Genomic DNA, 19,381 nt, shown 5'->3' on the forward strand with positions numbered 1-19,381 from the left:
TTACACCCTCGAGTGATATCGAGTCATTCCTGTATAGACCGGTCCAACTTGAGATACGTGTTAGATGCAATTAACAAACAAACACACGTCATTGACAGAACCGTATTTTCAAAAGACTAACATCTGAGGTGTATTATTAAATTTAATAATTTCTAGGTTATAATTATTTGTCGTTGAAAGTGCAGCAGTCCACCCCCGCTGCTGGGGTTGAGTTGGTCTCATCCTAAATGGCGGAAAGTTTTCTTCCGCGTTGAACACAGTGCGAGTCTGACACAAAGACGGGAGGCGAAGGTAAGCGATGCACTAAACTGACACATATTAGGGGTTTTGCGTCAGCTTTATTTTGTGGCAGTCTGTGGGAATTACACGCCAGCGACTGTAGGTTTACACCAAAACGAGAAACTTAAACTACAGTTTATTTTTGTCCGTTGAACATAATCTAAAGAGAAGCGCTGACTCTTTGATACGAAAACTGAAGTGGAGAACTTTCTTTCTTTCTTTTTAGATTAAAACAACACAAACGTTGCACATGTTATGTTTTAGCAACACGTATTCTCCTCGTTGAGATGTCATTTTGTTTCACAGTATGTGTTTTCAATCTGTGTTGTCACGGTCCAGGCAATAGCCGGGGTCTACTGATGGTTATCTTCTTAAAATGCCTCGTTTTACTTCACCGACATCTATAAGTCCATTAAAATAAATGAAACTGGTGTCTACTTTGCACGTGAAACTTCCGTACACGCTATGGGATACCAGTTCCACTTGTGTGTTACATAATTATTTGCTCAGACCAGAAGAACCTGGGGTGAATTGTTATGATGAACTAATGTGACCCTCGTCCATGTCTGATTTCATTCATCATTCAAAACTGCCGGTGGGAGCAGCTAGTTTAAATAAGGAGTTACATTGCCTTGTTGTTAAGTATTGTCTGTCCAAGTACAACAATTAGATGATATTACAATAGTAGCAAGTACAAAGCTATTACAATACTGGCAAATACAAATTTGTCAGACCTTGCAGTGTCTGTGTGTCTATACCTGCGGCACTTGTCGTTTTTCTTCATGTCATGCCTTAGAAATGCCACACACCACTGTGTGTGAACCCAGCAAGATCAATTACAATCAGTAATTGTGTTCTTAATAGTTTAAATGAGTTAATTACAATACTAGCAAGTACACATTTGACAGACCATGCAGTTAAACATACGCAACTGCTGTTTAGCTACTGTCATAGTATAATTGAATGATACAGACTGTACTTGCTCTCTCGTGACTATGTTCCTGTTCTAAATATGACACATTATGAGAAACAATCTCTCATTTGTATTCCACTGCACGGATTTGTTCATTAAAGTTTTTATCTGACAATATTATCACAGCAACTTCTGCCCTTACTTGGCACCTCGTGCTTCACAGTGGTGACGTGGTTTGCTTGAGATGTCAGTAATTAGTCAGAAGTCAAGCAGTAATTAAGCCAGTGCTTTATTAAGCGAGTTTGTTCTGAGTTCATGTGTCGCTTAACCAGCCGGAAAACAGGAACATGAGAAACCCCGGTCCCATTTGTTTTCACTCCTTGAACCAAGTTGAAACTTGAGAGTCGTGGACATGATGTGTATTTATGCTCAGTGAAAAGAGCTGCTGTCGTTGATGCATGACAAGAAATTTGAAAGCAGTGGATTCAGATGTTATAGCACGTATCCAGCCCATTGTCCAATAATGCAGGCACAAAAGCCACCATTGTAGGCTATGGCATGTAGAATACTGCTCACATCTGGTAGCAATTGTATTGCTCTGTGCAGCATTTTAACCAGTTTTATGGCAAACCGAGAGGCCAGTTGGATTGTTTTAACTGAGACTGTTTTAAAAAGTGGAATTTTAATTTCAGCTATAAAATTCATTAGATAACATAATGGTTTAGTCATTAATAATTATGGTGTTCAGTTTTTCTTTCAGTCTGTCCAACCGCAGAGTAAAAAACCCCAAAACTAAATTTGATATGTTTTTGTTGTTGAGTAATCAATTGATTATGAAACTTTCTTGCTGTATTAAAATATTACATATTAGACTGTGCTCTAATAGTAGTTGTTCAATTCAATTCATTTTTTACAGCCCAAAAACCACAAAATACAAATTTGTCTGTCAATATGACAGACATGGACGCTGAGACCACCGCCCACACCGACCCCGTGGCTGATGAAGAGGAGCCTCTTTTCAGCAACCTGGACCTCTTCCTCTTCACCCTGATTGTCGGCCTTGTTGTTTACTGGTTCATGTCCCGCAAGAAGCCCGAGCCTATCCCTGAATTCAAGAAGCTTGACACACCGTGAGTATCCATCACAATATAGCTTGGATTTTCTAATAAAATTAAATAAATAATCTGTCTACATCTTTAGAAGAATAAAAAAATAAGGGTTCTGCAAGTTAAAGGAATAAGTTGAAACCCCTGAGCTTCCTAATGCAAGCGGAAAAGTATATAAAATAAAATCTCCAGCCACATTGTATTTGATCTCATACATACCGTTGTTTAGGTAAAAGCGATACAATGTTGTAGAAAAAGGCAACTTTTTTAGTCATGTTTTGGTCATTGGACGTGGCTTGTAGTTAAGCATAAAGAAGAATGATGAATAGGTGTGTGTATCTTCAGAGATCTGCATGTGTGATAGATTTTTTAAAATAAATTATCCTTCACTCAGACTGGGTCATGTTGCCACTATATGAACCCTGAGGAAAGTGTGTGAGGGTTCACAGTTTAAAGCTTGTAAATGTTCCACTAGCAGCGACCTTTGTTTCGCTCTTCTTGATCCTGCTCTTTATCAATGTCTCTGTTACTTTAACTTATCTGATCTCCCTCTCTCAAGCGGGGGCCTTTTCTCTTCCATCATAACTACTCTTCTTCATGTCATGCCTTAAAATGCCACACCACTGTGGTATACTTAACAATTTCAAATAATGAGTTAACTTGCCTTGTGCCTTGCGTTGTTAGGTTTGTCTGTCTAAATGTGTGACTTGTGTTCTCAGTTTGAACAGCTAATTGACTCTGCAGGGAGATCACTGTGTAAAGTAGTCAACATACTCCAAGGATACCATTCAATACATTATGTATGCATATATAGCCCTTTCTCTTCCCTCATAACTACTGTCACAATCAAATATAATAGTAGACAATTCTACAAATAATTGCGATCAACGATTTATTGTTTTCCAGTTCATTGTATGTCTCACACCGGTGTTGTTATGTTTGGCGTTGTGGCTATACCTCGATCCATGTTATTTATGTCAGTAGCTACTCTGCAAAATGATTAATTGTTCGCGGTATCAATTCCATCTTATGTTGTTTCTCCTCTCGCTCTGCTGCACTGATTTATCTGATGTTGTTCTAAAACTGTTGTGTAGACCGATCTTATGCAGCAGTAAAAGTGGTTCAAGGCAGTTAAGTATCCAGGAGGACACTTGAGTTTATCTTCAAAGTTTAATATGCTGACTGGGACCATGAGGCGGGGAACACTTTATTATTTGTATTTTATGGGCCTGTGATGGATGAGTTGTGGTTTTTCAGTCGTCCTGATGTCATTTGGGAGTTTGTTGTACTATTGTGGAGCCAGGACCGCAAACAGTAGTGAGAGCCGAGCCCCCTTTGTAGTGAGGGAGTAGCAACCCAATTGACTGTAGCAGAGCGTAGTAGTGGGGCTGGGCGTGTGTGTTTAACCATGTCCGAGATGTCGGGTTGGCTTGAGCCATTCACAGCCCGATAGACAGTACCAGGGTCTTCAGTCAGATTCAGCCACCGGGAGACAGTGGCGAGGAACAGACAAGAGAGCTACTCTGATTTTTGTCAAGGATAAGCTCCAGGTGGCGCGCAAACATCCACGGAGAGATATCGGCTCAGTTTTCTAAAATTTTAGAAAATTGGTTCACTCTTGCAATTTTCACCCAAAAATCTTTTTTAAAGCGTACTAATCTCTATCAGTATTCATCATCCAAATCTATTCCCAAATATAGAAAGTAAGTGCGAGAAAGGCCTTCGAGCCATCAGTGACACAGCGAGAGCCACAACAGGTTGCGCAATAGATAGTCAGATTTAACTTCTGTCCATTGACATGAAGGACCCCCTTTGAACCACAGTCTGTGTGTTGAGTTGGCCCGAGAGAGGCCAGTGTGCTGTAGATTTTGCTTCAGTGTATACCTGTGCAGTATAACTCCCACAGCCAGCACCTCAGACATTGTCCGTGACATGTTTAGAATCTCAAATTACAAATATTATTGTAGAGCCCTATTATATACGTTTCTCCCAATAATTCAAGAATATCTCGGGGCAACTCAAATAACATTATTATTATTAATAATAATAATAATAATAATAATAAGGTGATTATGTAAAAATAGCAGCAGGCTTACTCATCATTTAGTGGCGGGATAGAGGCGTGGCTTAGTTTCAGCAGACCCTTCTCCGTCTGGCCACTTTCAAAGTCCCTCCCCTACTCGCAACACAATTTCTTTGGTCACCAGAGTGAAGCCTCGGGCCAGCAGCAGCCTCACTCGCTGTGTGGCTGAGTTTTTGTGTGGTTATGTGAATGGAGACAGTGTTGGAGGCCAAGTGGGGGAGATCCTGACCATTTGTGTGAAAACACGAGGTATGCTCGAACGGTGGGGGGGGAAGACCCTTGTGGAGCTTGTTTTTCTTTGGGAAAAGTGCATCTGTTGAAGGCACGAATACAAGAAGAAAACATAGAGCTGGTCTCCCCTCCCCTTAAATGGAGCAGTGATTACCTAACTGTTATGAAGGGGGCGTAGTCTTCTATGTCTTTCCTGTGCTTTTGTTTTTGGCCCTGAACCCATTTTGAAAGTTCCCTGGAGAGCGAACGAGGAGGGCGAGCCAAGCTGCTTTTGTGAGTCCTCTCCAAAGGTGGAAAGTTGAGGCAAAAGACAAGCAACCCTTTCTCTGCCCCGAGTTGCTTCTTTTTTTTTTTCATTCTTCTTTCCCCATGTGTGTGTGTGTGTGTGTGTGTGTGTGTGTGCGTGCGTGCGTGTGCGTGCGTGTGTGTCTGTGCGCTGAGCTGCTCTGCCACTGGATAAAGGCCATGTCACAAATAGAATCCTTTTATGATAAATGAGGTTGCCATAGCAATGACATTCCCCTCTCTCCTCCAGTAAGATGGGGGCGGGGGATACTAGAGAAAATCTCCTGTTCACAGCTCCCCCCCCCCCCCTTCCTTCAATGGTCCACCGAGGAGTTGCTCTGATAACCGGCCAAATGCTCAGAATGGATCTTGTAGACTTTTTCGTTCCCAACACCTTTCAGACCAGAGAGGAAAAGGGGCGGGATGAAGAGGAAGGCATTTTCAACCCGAGAGTGTTTCATTGTGTGTTTGTGTGAGTCAAAAGTGTGGTGGGTCTGCAGCTCGGCTACATTTTATGGGGAAGTCAGTTTCCCACCATTGTGTCCTCAGCGGTTGCCAGACACTGACAGGGCTCGCGGGCTGTGTGTGTGTGTGTGGAGTTCTGTGGGTGTGTGTGTGTGTGTGCGTGTGGAGTTCTGTGGGGTTGTGTGTGTGTGTGTGTGTGCGAGTGGAGTTCTGTGTGTGTGTGTGTGTATGTGTGTGTGTGCAGAACAGACGCTGCTGGTTTCAGAGAGCAGCACAGGAAGAGGCAGAGTTCAGATTGTGTTGGAGCCTCCGAGGGTGAAGGCAGACAGCTCTTCCAAACCTGCGAGGTACCGGCTGCCTTTTCTGGACAGGTTTTATTTTTTTTTCCATCCTGTGGTTTTGGAGCGTTGACATCCTGCTTTTGATTTTGAGCGTGGCGGTTCCCGGCGTGGCCTAGCCGGTGGTGCTACAGGCAGTGGTGAGCTAAAGGGCTGCATGCCATGGGCTGTGTCTTCTCCCTGCCAGAGGACAGGAGAGATGCTGCCGAGAGGTCAGTAAAGTGATTCACTGCTCCTTCTAAAGAACAATAAAAGTAGTAGTTCTTTAATGATTATACTGCTTGAAATTAAAATGTCATAAACATTTGCCACCAGCTATTGTTTAATCTTCCCGTTTAGTGTGACGGCACAGATCACGCGAGGGCAATGCACATTTTTAAATGACATCATGTAAGTGATTTTTTTAAGTGTGCAACTAGTGGCTTGTTTCCAAAGTAAGCTCTGTACAGTGTATTCTGCTTGTTTCTAGCACAGACTGACATGGTAGTGTTTTTAAAAACCACACAATGTTCCCAGTGGGTTACGTGAGAGATTGTCATCAAATCTGTTTTACTACCAATATAATATGATTATGGTGTCTTCTATTTCCCCTCCTCTTTTCCACAAGTTCTTTCAAACACTGTGCATTCAGTTCACATTGTGTTGCATATTTTCAGGCTTGTTTAAGTTCACTGCGGTCAGATTGCATATTGAAAAACGCGTCATTGGTTGTAGTAAGTGCACCTCCATAAATGAGTGTTTTGAAGAGATTTAGTTCCTGGCTGGGTGGATGAATGGAAAATGTAATCCCACCATGCAGATGATGAGCATCATACTTTTTTTTTTTTATGATAAAGCCAGCATGCATGAGTTGTTTTCACGTGGCACTCCAGCCATTGAAGGAAAAGGTGTTCAGGATTAGGACACCATGTGCATCCTATCAGAGCCCAACTGGCAGTCTCAGCAGATTTACTTGTGTTTTAGAAATACTGACATTAAAAACACATGATATGCAAAGGCACCTTTTGTCTGCTTCAAATGATGTTGTTAATTTAATAATAATGAGGAGGATGCAACTAGTTCCTCACCACTATTGACAGCGTCAACCATGATTTGTTCCCTTTGTTTTTGCCCATATGTTGTGTATTTCTTTCCAGTATATGGTTCATTTTAAGACTACGTTAGTGAGATTCAATGATGACACTAAGTCCACATTTACACGTAGCCGGGTATTTACAGAAACGAATATTTCTGCCCCTTCGTTTTCAAAAATAACATTTTATACACAAGATCGTTTTCCAAAAATTTTCTGTTTGCATGAACCCGCATAAATACGCCACCGAGCGCCGTCATAACTATGCCAAACCTGTACAGAGGACGCTGATATATGACGTGAGGCATTTCTAGTCTCATGCGGTGACGTTTGAGGACCTAAAACTCTGTTTGACCTAGTGCACGATCAAACACGAAAACAGAGTTTTCATAGATCTCCACTTAGCCCAGAGTTTTCAGAAATGATCGTTTTCCGTGATAAAATCTCTGTTTTCGTGAAAATAAAAGGCCAAACCGCATAAATATATATGTGTTTCCTCCCCATGTAAACAGGGCCTAAATAAAGTAACCCAGCTATTTATAAAATTGGGATAATTAAAGATATGCATTTTCTGACTAGGCAGTTATTAATGATTTTTATTTAGACTTATACTGATGGAGAGATCAATCAAAGGGCATATTTTTTGCTTTATATGCACTTCTTGATTAGCTCAAGATGCAATCGTCTTTGTGTACTATGAAAAGCGCTATATAAGTTGAAACTATTATTATTATTATTATTATTATTATTATTATTATTATTATTATTATTATTATGTGTCGACAGAAGCAACTAAAGATTGTGAGCTCTCGTTACCTAGCTGGCTATTTTTCTAATGATTCTCAGACAATCCTTGTGTCTGTGGGTGCAGTGAACGGTCTCAGCTGATAACTTCATAAAAAGCCTGCTAAAGCTGTCAGGAATGCTTCAGCTTGGGGGCAAAGGCCTGTTTTAAATTGTAATCAGGAATTTACACCTCACTTCAGAGTGCAGTCTCTATTCGCCACTGGGGCCCATGTTTACGGCATCTTGGGCATCATCCTGCCTCTGAAACGCATTAAGTCGTGTGCAGTGGTCAAATATAGCAAATACATGTATTGTCTATAATGAACTATTCTACTGCTTTGTTGCTTGCAGATGTGGAAAAGAGCAGAGGTTGAACATATCCAACCTCTGCTTGTAGTTATGTGAAGTCCCATTATTCATTTTTCAGTACAGACAGAATTGCAGCTGGACCTTTGATGCTGAACGAGGCGGCGTTGCCTTTAATTAGGCTCGATAATAGATTTTGTTTCCTGTGTACCTTTTTTTTTTTCCCTTCTCCACACTGTGTGGTTTACACATGTTGTTTTGATCTGTTCCCGTCCATTAATTACTCCCTGGATAAATCTGAATCAAGATTGAGAATTTCCATAAGGTGTAACCGGTAGTAAGAACGAATCAACCCCCTTACGCTTTTTGATATTGAAAAAAATGCACAATGTACTACGTTGACTGGTGTTCATGGTACATGAGCTTGTACACACGGTCAGTGCGACTCATGCTCGTCGGGCTGCCGAGTCACTGCTCTGCTGCTCCCTGTTGTAAGAATAACACAAACGATGGTTATAATTCCACGTTGCCCAAGAGTTTGCTACATATTTATTTGGATGCAGACACTTTTCAATCAATAATTTGCATTTATTAATAATAATAACAATTTGAAAAAAAAACCCTCAGTAACTGAAAATGTTTTATTTATTTATACATGAAACATAGCTTTGTACTTACTGTATATACATATACAATAAACAAGGTAAATATATTAAAGACAACAGTAGTCAGAGTTGAGCAGATGGAGGAGTCTGATTATTTGCTTATCACTACTTGTTCGACTCTATTGTGCAGTGTCATGGTAAAAGTTGTCCCTGTTGTTTTTAAGACTCAATACTCTTTAAGTATAACATGTTTTTCCACCCCTAGAGCACCCACCACAAGAGAGACCAGTTTCATCGAGAAAATGAAGAAAACAGTGAGTGACGTAGTCCTTCCCATTACATCTGCTTCAGTTGTGTCTTTGTTGAATGTCTCGTGTTTCCAACATAGTTTTCTTTCAGGACCAGTTTTGTTGCTGTTGTTTCAAAACATTCCTCAGAGTTTTAGAAGAAGACTGTGAGCCATTTGGACTTAAAAATGTACAACATTAAAGGGTGCTGATCAACCTCAGAGTGTTTTTTTCCACATAAAAACCTGTTGATGTGTTTTAGTACATTTTAGTGTATGAAGAATATGATGCTGTCTTCCTTTATTTAAGCATGATAATGGTCTGCTTATGTGATAATACTCCATACCGTTCTAGATTTGACTTTGATGGTAAAAGTTGACAAGCCGGCCTTGAGAAAAGACTTTGGTTTTGAATTTGTGGTTTTGTAGCAAATAGTTCAGATCCCATGGTGATGGCGGAAAAGAACTTTGGTTCACAGTGCCATTTCATTTTGTCTGTTTTTTTTAATAATTCTCATGGCAACACTGTAGGCAAGAATGAAGTATTTCAGGATTGTTACAAATACATGCACAAAGGAGCTGTTTGTTTGTTAAAAAATAAGGTGCATGTTAGAGAAATTTCTTTTTTGTGTGTGTGTGTGTGTATTACGTTCAAGTCATGTGAATTTATTTAGTATTTGTATGCAGTTTGGATCGTGCTACAAGCATCTTGGATCATTTTAAATATATTTGGGTAAATTACTAAATATATTCTGCATCTGTTGTGCTTGCACATTGGTTTGTGTTTCACACCATGACAGACAAGAGGGAAGTGTCAGCTTTTTGTTGCAGTGGTGGGAGAAGGCTTTTAAATGACCCAAGTAAATGCAAACATGTCAATTTGTGACAGGGCAAGAACATCATCGTGTTCTACGGCTCCCAGACGGGCACCGGAGAAGAGTTCGCTAACAGGCTGTCCAAAGACGCTCAGCGCTACGGCATGAAAGGAATGTCTGCCGATCCAGAGGAGTATGAAATGGTAATTAGCATCAGTGGAACAACACCCAGACTTCAGGATTACAATCATTCAGTTGCATATTACTTATAATAGCTGCTGCCATTTAAGGACTTGTGATGGTGTCATAGAAAAGGTATCTCTGTAGTGCGGAAGACTGAAGAAGTCACTGTGTTACTTTGGCAAAGCGAGCATTCAGTTTTACATCTCGTGGTTATAATCTGTAATTGTGATGATGATATCATACACAAACCATGGCCAAATAACAATTTATAATTATACAAGAGTAAAGTATTTTTTTAATTACACATTCACTCTGCTGTACTAAAACATGTTTGGGCAAGTAAGTCCATAGAGACGCCAGGAGCATGTGCTCTGATCATAATGTGCACGTTATTTCATTTACAATTATTTAAAGTGCCAAAAATGATGACCTCGCGCTTCATCCAGGAATGTGCGGCAACACTCCTTTGAGAACCGGGACAGGCATAAAATATCTGCTTTGATTTGTGAGTCATATGTAATAACTTGCAAGTTGAGGCAGGCGGTTAAATATTGAAGACAAAGTTCTTTAAAATGATTAGTTCTTCAATGCTCACTGCCTCTGATTATTGTGTCTCATCCCAGGGGGAGCTGTCCCGACTGTCTGAAATTAAAAACTCCCTCGCCATATTTTGCATGGCTACCTATGGTGAAGGAGATCCAACAGATAACGCCCAGGACTTCTATGACTGGCTGCAGGAAAATGATGATGAGGATCTCTCCGGACTAACCTACACAGTGAGTCTTTATGCCTAAGTTTCTTTTCTTTTTTTAATTATGTCTTTCTAATACTTACAAATGCACAAGAACTGTGCATTTGTCTAAATGGTCATAAATGTGATTGTATCGGATTTATGTTGTTGTTAGTGGTACATACATATGATGGCATTAGGTTATCTATTTAATAAGCACCACAAAGGGGACGATATGATGCAATATGCTAATGACCAAACAAATAGTGTATTACACTCTGTTCTGCGCATTCATTAATGGACACATTCTGTTCTGCACAGTCTGTCCTTTTCGTTTCACAATTTATTGTGTGGTTTATACAACGTCAGAGGATGGTGGAAAGTGCTGGTCACAACATCCTAAAGCCCAATGTGATGTCATCGAGCCCAAATCTAACAAACCCAATAAATCTTAATTTACAGTAATTCACGACCAGAAATCCTTTGTTTCGCACAACTAAGAAACCATTAAGCATGTGGCATAACAAATTACTGAACTATTAATAGTTCAGTAATTTATAGCCCAAATAATTGCTAAACAGTGATGCCTTGATAGACCGTGTTTACTAATGTTAAACGTTATGAAATGAACTTAAAATGAGTGACCATGTGCACAATTAATGTATAACTTCTGTTTAGCTACCAAACGCCTGCACAATAATGATGAAAAAAATAGCCCTGAAAAAGAAAAAAATGCAAATGATTTCGCTTTGACATATTTCCAAAATACTGTTAATGTAAATTTGGACCAGAGCCTATTTGTTTTTGGAGTCATGGTATGTCAGTCTGTAGCTTCACTAGCATGGGCAGTGCCGGCCTTTTTGTGCAGCATGAAAGAAAGGGCCTTGTGTGGTCTGGTCTGGTTGTTTAAGTTTCTTTAGATCCCCATTAGCTACAGATTTGCAGCAGCGATTCTTGCCCTCTGTGCGTGTGTGTCATTGTGTCATCGCTGTGGTGCCGAGCCTCTGGCCTCATTCTAGTGAAGAACTTGTCCTGTATTTCATCTGTTGTCTCTGGTCTGCACTAGAGCCTCTACATACATTATAGTCGCAGAGATTTTTCTGGGTACAATATTCAGTATGGCACGTTGTTTTCATTCTGTATTTAAGTTGCGGTTAATGTCCGACAAAAAAACTTGATATTTGAACATGTGTTACAGATTAACGCTTAACAACCATTTTACTTTTCTTTCCATATTAACTGCTTTTGTGGATTGGCTTCAGGATTAAATCAAGTGCACACTGATGGTTTGTCTCTGCCCTGTTCTGTCACCAGGTGTTTGCTTTGGGCAACAAGACGTATGAACACTACAATGCAATGGGAAAATACGTCGACAAAAGGCTGGAAGAACTCGGGGCAAAGCGCATCTTTGATCTTGGCTTAGGAGATGATGATGGCAAGTAAGTGCCAGAAAGGAAATGATCACTAAACAAGTGTAAAAGTGTTCAGCACAAATAACTGGGTGTGGATCTGGAAGTACACAGGAGGCAGCCAAACTAGTGTGTCCACTGCTTTTGTTCAATTAGATCAATCATCTAAATGTTGTCAGCCTGTTCTCAAAAAAGCAAATTCATCATTGTCGAGTCTGATGTAAATGTACATGTTAATATCTTAAATACAAAGTCTAGTTTGTTTAATAAAGTAGTGTTTAGATGTCTTTCTCTGCTGACTGGCCTGGTTTTGTCTTTCAGTCTGGAAGAAGATTTTGTTTCATGGAGAGAGCAGTTCTGGCCGGCCGTCTGTGAGCACTTTGGAGTTGAAGCCTTAGGAGATGATTCAAGGTTCTTTCACTTTCATCTTTTTATTTTTATGTTTCATCCTTTTAAGTTTGACTTATTTTTACTTACCTCATTTTCTCCCCTTCTGTCTTTAATCGTCTTAATTTACCTTAAAAAAATGTTTTATTCATCAGCTCTTTCTTTTCTGTCTTAAAGCCAGAAATGTTAAACATTATACTTATTGCTTAAGTAATAATAATTAATTCATAATATAGTTCAACAAATTTTCCTTTGGGGATTAAAAAAAGTATATATCTATCTTTGTAGAATTTCCACATGGACTTCTTTAACTGAGGTTTAAACAAAAAAATCATCACAAGGGTTTGTACAAAGGCTTGAATGTTCAGAAAAGGCTTTGCTTTGTTTTTTAAGGTTATAAGTATGCTTGAATATAAATACAATACTTGATTTTTAACATAACCTGGTATTTCATCTCCACAATCACGTACGTGTAAACCAGAAATCTCAAAAATGTTTGAAATGAAACAATCTCGTCCTTATATAACATGATGAAAACCTTTATTATTATTGTGAACAGTTGGTAAACTGATTGGTTTAACTATTAATGATTTTGTAATAATTTAAATGTGATATTAAAGGCCTAACTTAATGTGTCTGAACATTTTTGGTTTAGCTTAGTTTTTTCTTGGAAATAAAACTACCTTTACCAACCCTGAACCACAAACTGAAGTTACACGGTGATCTGTACTCAAACAGATAAACTTCATATGAGCTTGGTTTAAAATTATACCCCACCCAAAGTTTTTTTTTTTTTTTTTAAACGTCCATATCTTGACTAAGAATGGAATGAGGATAAACCCCACCGACCTGTAGGAACTTGCAAATGAACAAATGCTAAAAAAAAAAAAAGATGTTCAAGTGTTATAAGTGGGCATGCTGTCATCTTTACAGCTAATTTTTATTTTTATTTCACTCGGAATTAAATTGATTTCAATAGTATTTCAGAAGACATTGAAACTTCAAGTTATTGTCCCTCACAGCATTCGGCAGTATGAGCTGAAGGAGCACACCGACATCAACATGAACAAAGTCTACTCGGGAGAGATCGGTCGCCTGAAGAGTTTTGAGGTCCAAAAGCCGTGAGTACTTCAGCAAAGACGCTGCTCATTACCAGAACTCATTCATCATGAGTCCTGTGTCCTCAGTTACGGCTCACATTTCACCCACATGTTTAACTAGGTTTGCCAGAGTTCCCTTTCTGAAAATGAAGCTTTCTGCCCCCTAGTGGACACTCAGAGCATATTTCCGGAGCCTTTTTTTAATCAAACATTATTTTTTCATATATGTATATGTTACATATGTTATGTTATGTCTCCTGTGATCTTTATGTTTAAGTGTCTTTTTATTGACAGGCCCTTTGATTCGAAAAACCCATTCCTGGCGACAGTCACTGTCAACCGCAAACTCCACAAAGGCGGCAATAGACATCTCATGCACGTGGAACTGGACATATCAGGCTCCAAGATCCGGTGAGAATGGTTGGATGCATCTATAGCTGACTCCCTTGTACCGCTTGACGAGAGGAAAGAAAGATCATGATTCATTTATGAATACAGGTCAATGTCTGAACTTGTCACCCTCTGTATATTCAGATATGAGTCGGGAGACCACGTTGCCGTTTTCCCTTCAAATGACTCTGCATTGGTGAACAAGCTGGGACAAATCCTTGGAGTGGACCTTGATGCGGTTATCTCTCTGAACAACCTTGATGGTATGGCATTGAAAGCCTGAAGCACGTTGACATTACTAGCTCGTCCCTGAAACCCTCCCTTGATATCTCTAGACTTGCAGCAGATGCATTGCACATAGTTATATTACTGCAGGAGATGGTTATTGCTGTGATACGTTGTTGATTCTGTTACAAATTAAATTAGGTTCCTGTTATAGTTATCAAATGTACCTGTAGTGGCATAATTGGTAGTTGATACAGCTCCTGTTCAGTGCTTATTAACGTTATTGAACATGACAATTACAGCAAGGGCTTAATGATAAATGACTTGTTCACATAATGAGCTTATCTCTCTGTAACTCCCTGTACTGATGTTTGTTCTGTGACCTCTGAACAAAATTAATTGAATTCAAACCTGGTTAATATACAGACAGTGTAGCGATACAAGTAACCATCCTCATGTTTTAAACATTGTTGAAACAAATGAGCTCTATGAAAGTAGAACGCATTTACTTTTCATTTTAATAAGGACAATACGTTGACCTACACTGTTGCTATATTTATCTGTTACAGACATTATAATGCTTTTATTAAACATTTATGTTGAACAAAAAAACAAACAAATCTGTTTACACATTTTTCAGAGGAGTCCAACAAGAAGCACCCCTTCCCATGCCCCACCACCTACCGCACAGCCCTTACTCACTACCTGGACATCACTAACTACCCTCGCACCAACGTCCTCTATGAGCTGGCACAGTATGCCTCTGAACCCAAAGACCAGGAGAACATGCGCAAGATGGCCTCTTCCTCACCTGAGGGCAAGGTCAGTGCCAGGTGGAAAGGATTAGTGGTGTTGGAATAATGTTTTACACCAAACTGAAATTCAGTCATTATCTAGTGACATCTTTAAATGTTATTGATGCTATCATCCCCACCCCTTCCATTCCTGCTCTTATGCTTCAAGGTTTTGTCTTATTGTTGTCTCAACAGGCTCTCTACCAGAGTTGGGTGTTGGGTGCCAATAGAAACATCCTGGCAGTCCTGGAGGATATGCCTTCTTTGAAGCCTCCCATTGACCACTTGTGTGAACTGCTGCCTCGTCTGCAGGCTCGCTATTACTCTATTGCCTCCTCCTCAAAGGTAAATCACCCACTAAAGGCCGAGTTCTATCCGTTTAACTTTTCTCACAGACTTGTTCTTTTACAAATGTTTTTTGTTGATATGGGTGTTTGTAGCAAAGACACAAGCTTTGCTCAGATGTGAGGATTATAGCAGAGGGCTGTTGGTAACTTTACGGCGTTCTGTAGGTTCACCCCAACAGCATCCACATCTGTGCCGTGGTGGTGGAGTACACGACCGGGACTGGCCGCACCAACAAGGGAGTTGCCACCAACTGGCTCAAGAACAAACTGGTCACGGACAACGGCCACAAGTCCACCGTTCCCATGTACATCCGCAAGTCTCAGTTCCGCCTGCCCTTCAAGGCTACCAACCCAGTGATCATGATCGGCCCTGGGACCGGAATCGCTCCCTTCATGGGCTTCATCCAAGAGAGAGGTTGGCTCAAACAACAAGGTATTTATATACTGTGTGTTGTTGTTTGTCTGACCTTTTTACAACCCAGTGTCTCCACAAGTATAGAATGATGAGGGCAAAGACCTCCACTTGTGTTTGTTTCATTTCTGTCCTTGTGTACATTTCACTGCCCACACAAATATTTCATAGATACAATTAATCAGTTCTTTATTCATTTTAATTCAGTTGTCAGCATACTTGGTTACTCTTAACACAGACCCTATCAGTTAAGTAGCTGTTTCTGAATTGTCATAAATGTGTGTGCAGTTTGGTCTGAGAATGACTTGATATGTTATATTTTGTGGAATGATTTGCACGCATAAAATAACCTTTGTTTTGTTTGTAGGAAAGGAGGTTGGCGAGACGGTGATGTTTTTCGGCTGCAGACATAAGAACGAGGATTATCTCTACCAGGAGGAGCTGGAAGAAGCAGAGAAGAACGAAGTTCTAACACAGCTTAATGTCGCCTTCTCCAGAGACACGGAGCAAAAGGTATGGTGGTCTCCCTCACTGTCGTTAGTGTGTCGTTCACTGCAAGATACAGCAGGGGAGTGGCTTAGTGCAGCCTGCGGCGAGATGCTATGCAATGTCTCTGAAAAGTAGCTGCTCAGCGAGCTCCGGCAGAGTGCTGCCAACCGAAAGGTTGGGGACAGGTTAACTTTGGGATGAGTAGTGTGACATGTTGACCTATATTTCAATGAAGTTCTTCCTGGCTGAACCCCAAACAACACGCCTCCAAAAATGATCTTCATTTTGATTAACTAATTGAACACTGTCTTGGTAAATAACTAATTCTGACATTTGGGAAATAATTACTTTGATTAGAAATGTACTGTAGACACCATCGACATGTCGCAATATACTGGTGACTATAACTGTGATATTTAAAAAATAAATGGTGCTCTTATGGTAATGACATACCATACTGTAATATTGTATAAATTATCAGCAACTTTTAAATATAAAGTTATGGTTCCAGAGTCATACCAGCTGCCTACACTAATCGAGTGTGTGTGTGTGTGTGTGTGTGTGTGTGTGTGTGTGTGTGTGTGTGTGTGTGTGTGTGTGTGTGTGTGTGTGTGTGTGTGTGTGTGTGTGTGTGTTAATGAACTCTTTGTTACTTTTTTATTGTCTGCAGTGTGTGTAACTTTTCGACCATATGATGCACATATGAACAATGTTTCCTCTTTCCGTTTCCCAAAATAAAGGTGTACGTGCAGCATCTCCTGAAGACAAAGAAGGAGCACATCTGGAAGCTGATTAACTCAGACAACGCTCATATCTACGTCTGCGGGTAATTAACACAACTGAACAGCAAAAGATTTAAATGTAGCATGTATTCAACTTTCATATTAATGTGTTTTATGGTGTGTAAAATATTACTGAATTAAGTAGTTTAATTTTGTTACAATGATCATTTGTAACCATTTGATATAAAGGACTTGAGAATGTACACTGGAGGTAAAACAAATGCTGAAATACGGAAGCACACATTCTCTTGGACACCTTTTTAGGGGGATAGTGAGAATTGATTTGTACTGCCATCATTCATGAATCAATAGCAAATAACTTCTACCATGTTAATAAGAACATTATTGCTGCTTTTGATTTAAGGAAAACATCCTCCAGCAGATGAAAAAACATCTATATATGTAATATGGAAATATAATATGGAAAGTGACACTAAAACAAAGATCTCCGGATATCTAAAACAATCACTTTCTTGATTTTAGGGATGCCAAGAACATGGCTCATGATGTGCAGACGGCCCTCTATGAGATAGGAGAAGAACTGGGAGGCATGACACGCGCACAGGCCACAGATTACATCAAGAAACTGATGACCAAGGGTCGCTACTCGCAAGATGTGTGGAGTTAAAGAACTTCGGAACCAGCTTCAGCCTCACTACTCAAAGTGGTGGTGTGTTTTAAATTGTCTATTTTTGTTGTGCGTCTTGTTTTATCAGGACTGAATATATAAACATTACGTGTGTGTTCGTCACCCTGGTTCATGAGAGCTACAGGTAGCAGAAGATCATGAGGCAAACACTACCTCAGCAAGTTTTGTTGATAAACACACTCAGCAAATTTAATCTGTATTTTGTAAGGGAACTTCATAATGTATGTGGACCGACAGCCTGTGTGGCCTGGAGTCCTCACTTGAGCCGCGGTCTCACACCCAACAGCGGTTACTCCGTCTACAGCAAAGAGTCATCCTCATTTCAGATTTATTTTTTTAGATTACGTTCTGTGTTAATGAGTCGATTAGAGCAGCTTTATATATTTTATAAGCAGCTGTTGACAACTCTAAGAGCTACGGGGAATCGTTGCGCCCCAACTCTGGATATACACAATATAATTCCACTGATATTAGAAACATTTGAATTGAAAATGTGGAAAGCTCATTCAGTCTGTAACTTTCATGTAATTCATTAACGGATTATAGACCGAACACCACAGCAAATCATTTTGGATCCTGTGTTTGTCTAAATTTAGAGCGTTCTGTTGTACACTGGTGCAGCGCAAAAGCTGCTGACTTCAGTGTCTCTCAGATGATCTTTTAACATTTTAGAAAGCACTTAAATTACATGAAATATTCTAGACAAAATGTATACATTGTAATAACTAGTATGCAATTATCTTTTGACAATCCATTTTGCCTCTTATGCATAAATTGCTGTTATTTTGATCAGTAATGTAACCTTCTAAGAGGCCCAAACTGATGCAAAGGGGAAGATCATTCATACATTAAAAAAACATGTACTTTGTATTTATCATATTAGCAAAGGCTTTAAACATTAATCTGTTAGTAACCTGTAATATTTGTAAAATGTTCATTGAAAATATTGTGCTTAAAACCAGATCTGGCCTCCCAAATAGTGGTTGTTTATTTTATATGCATCTAGCAGCAGAGAAGTCTGAAACGTAATTGTATTCTGGCAGTAACACTTGGACATATAACAACCACCTCTGCTCGATGGTTATCTGTATTTTTTTTGTTTTACTTTGTCCAAACACATATGCACTACTACATGGGGAAGAAGCATTTAGTGTCTCATACCGCATCTGTCAGTCAGTCCTTTTATGTGAATATGGTGAGTTTGAGGAGTTCAGCCAAACAGTTGAAGTGCAGCCTGTGCCTTTTTACAATTGCCTTATGTATTAAGTTAGCAATTAAACCCTGACACTTCACTGTCTTTCTGAGTTGTTGTTTTTCTTCCATTGTTTTAGAAAGTCACCTTACCCGGCGCTGTCGGTTCTCATTCCTCTTTATGATGTAATAGGGTGATTTCATCAAGTCATTCATTTTTATTAATTAATAAACATTGAATAATTGATTGGCTCAATTACTTTTTTGTTTCAATAAAGTTTAACTTCTCTTTCTGACATTTGTTGTCAGACGCTCCGTCACATCAATACCCTCTGTATTGTGATTACAATTACATAGGGTTGCAGTGAGTTTATGTTTTAATTGTGTCATAATCATGAGTGACTGTTTTAAATATGCGCGATGTTCTATTAGTTGAAGTTATTTGAACACAATTTGATCAAAGTACTAATATTATAAATCCTGTTTCGTACTGTAGATGATGCTTTAAAATAAGCAAGTTGCACATGATTCACTACTGAACCACTTGTAGATTGTGTTGACATCTAAGAGAAAATGGAAGTTGTTCAATTGTTTGTTCGAGTGGTTCTTTCAAGAGGTTTGTGGTCCAAAAAGATTTTACAGTTCAGTATGTGGGTCCAGAAACCTTTTATAACTAGAAGAGCACAGGTGGAAGTAATATTTCCAAAGATGGCTGATTAAGGT

At 39.5% G+C, this 19,381-nt stretch overlaps 1 protein-coding gene across 2 annotated transcripts; it reads left to right on the forward strand.

Annotated features, from left to right (window-relative positions):
- Window positions 1-214: 214 nt before the first annotated feature.
- Window positions 215-18,764, forward strand: porb (P450 (cytochrome) oxidoreductase b). 2 transcript variants are annotated; one of them, XM_068585475.1, is made up of 16 exons: window positions 215-291; window positions 2,109-2,322; window positions 8,735-8,783; window positions 9,645-9,773; window positions 10,377-10,529; window positions 11,798-11,922; window positions 12,214-12,303; window positions 13,302-13,400; window positions 13,674-13,790; window positions 13,914-14,032; window positions 14,635-14,816; window positions 14,984-15,133; window positions 15,301-15,568; window positions 15,915-16,060; window positions 16,777-16,862; window positions 17,302-18,764. In XM_068585475.1, exons 2-16 carry the CDS (start codon window positions 2,144-2,146, stop codon window positions 17,444-17,446), a joined length of 2,037 nt encoding a protein of 678 aa, XP_068441576.1. In that variant the 5' UTR covers window positions 215-291; window positions 2,109-2,143; the 3' UTR covers window positions 17,447-18,764. The 2 variants fall into 2 exon arrangements, with proteins under 2 accessions (XP_068441576.1, XP_068441577.1); XM_068585476.1 differs by lacking the exons at window positions 215-291; window positions 2,109-2,322 and adding an exon at window positions 5,244-5,912.
- The last annotated feature ends 617 nt before the right edge of the window (window positions 18,765-19,381 follow it).

This window comes from Clinocottus analis, unplaced genomic scaffold, assembly GCF_023055335.1.
Source record: "Clinocottus analis isolate CAN_PGR_092001 unplaced genomic scaffold, fCliAna1.0.p SCAF_2, whole genome shotgun sequence".
Taxonomy (NCBI): Eukaryota; Metazoa; Chordata; class Actinopteri; order Perciformes; family Cottidae; genus Clinocottus; species Clinocottus analis.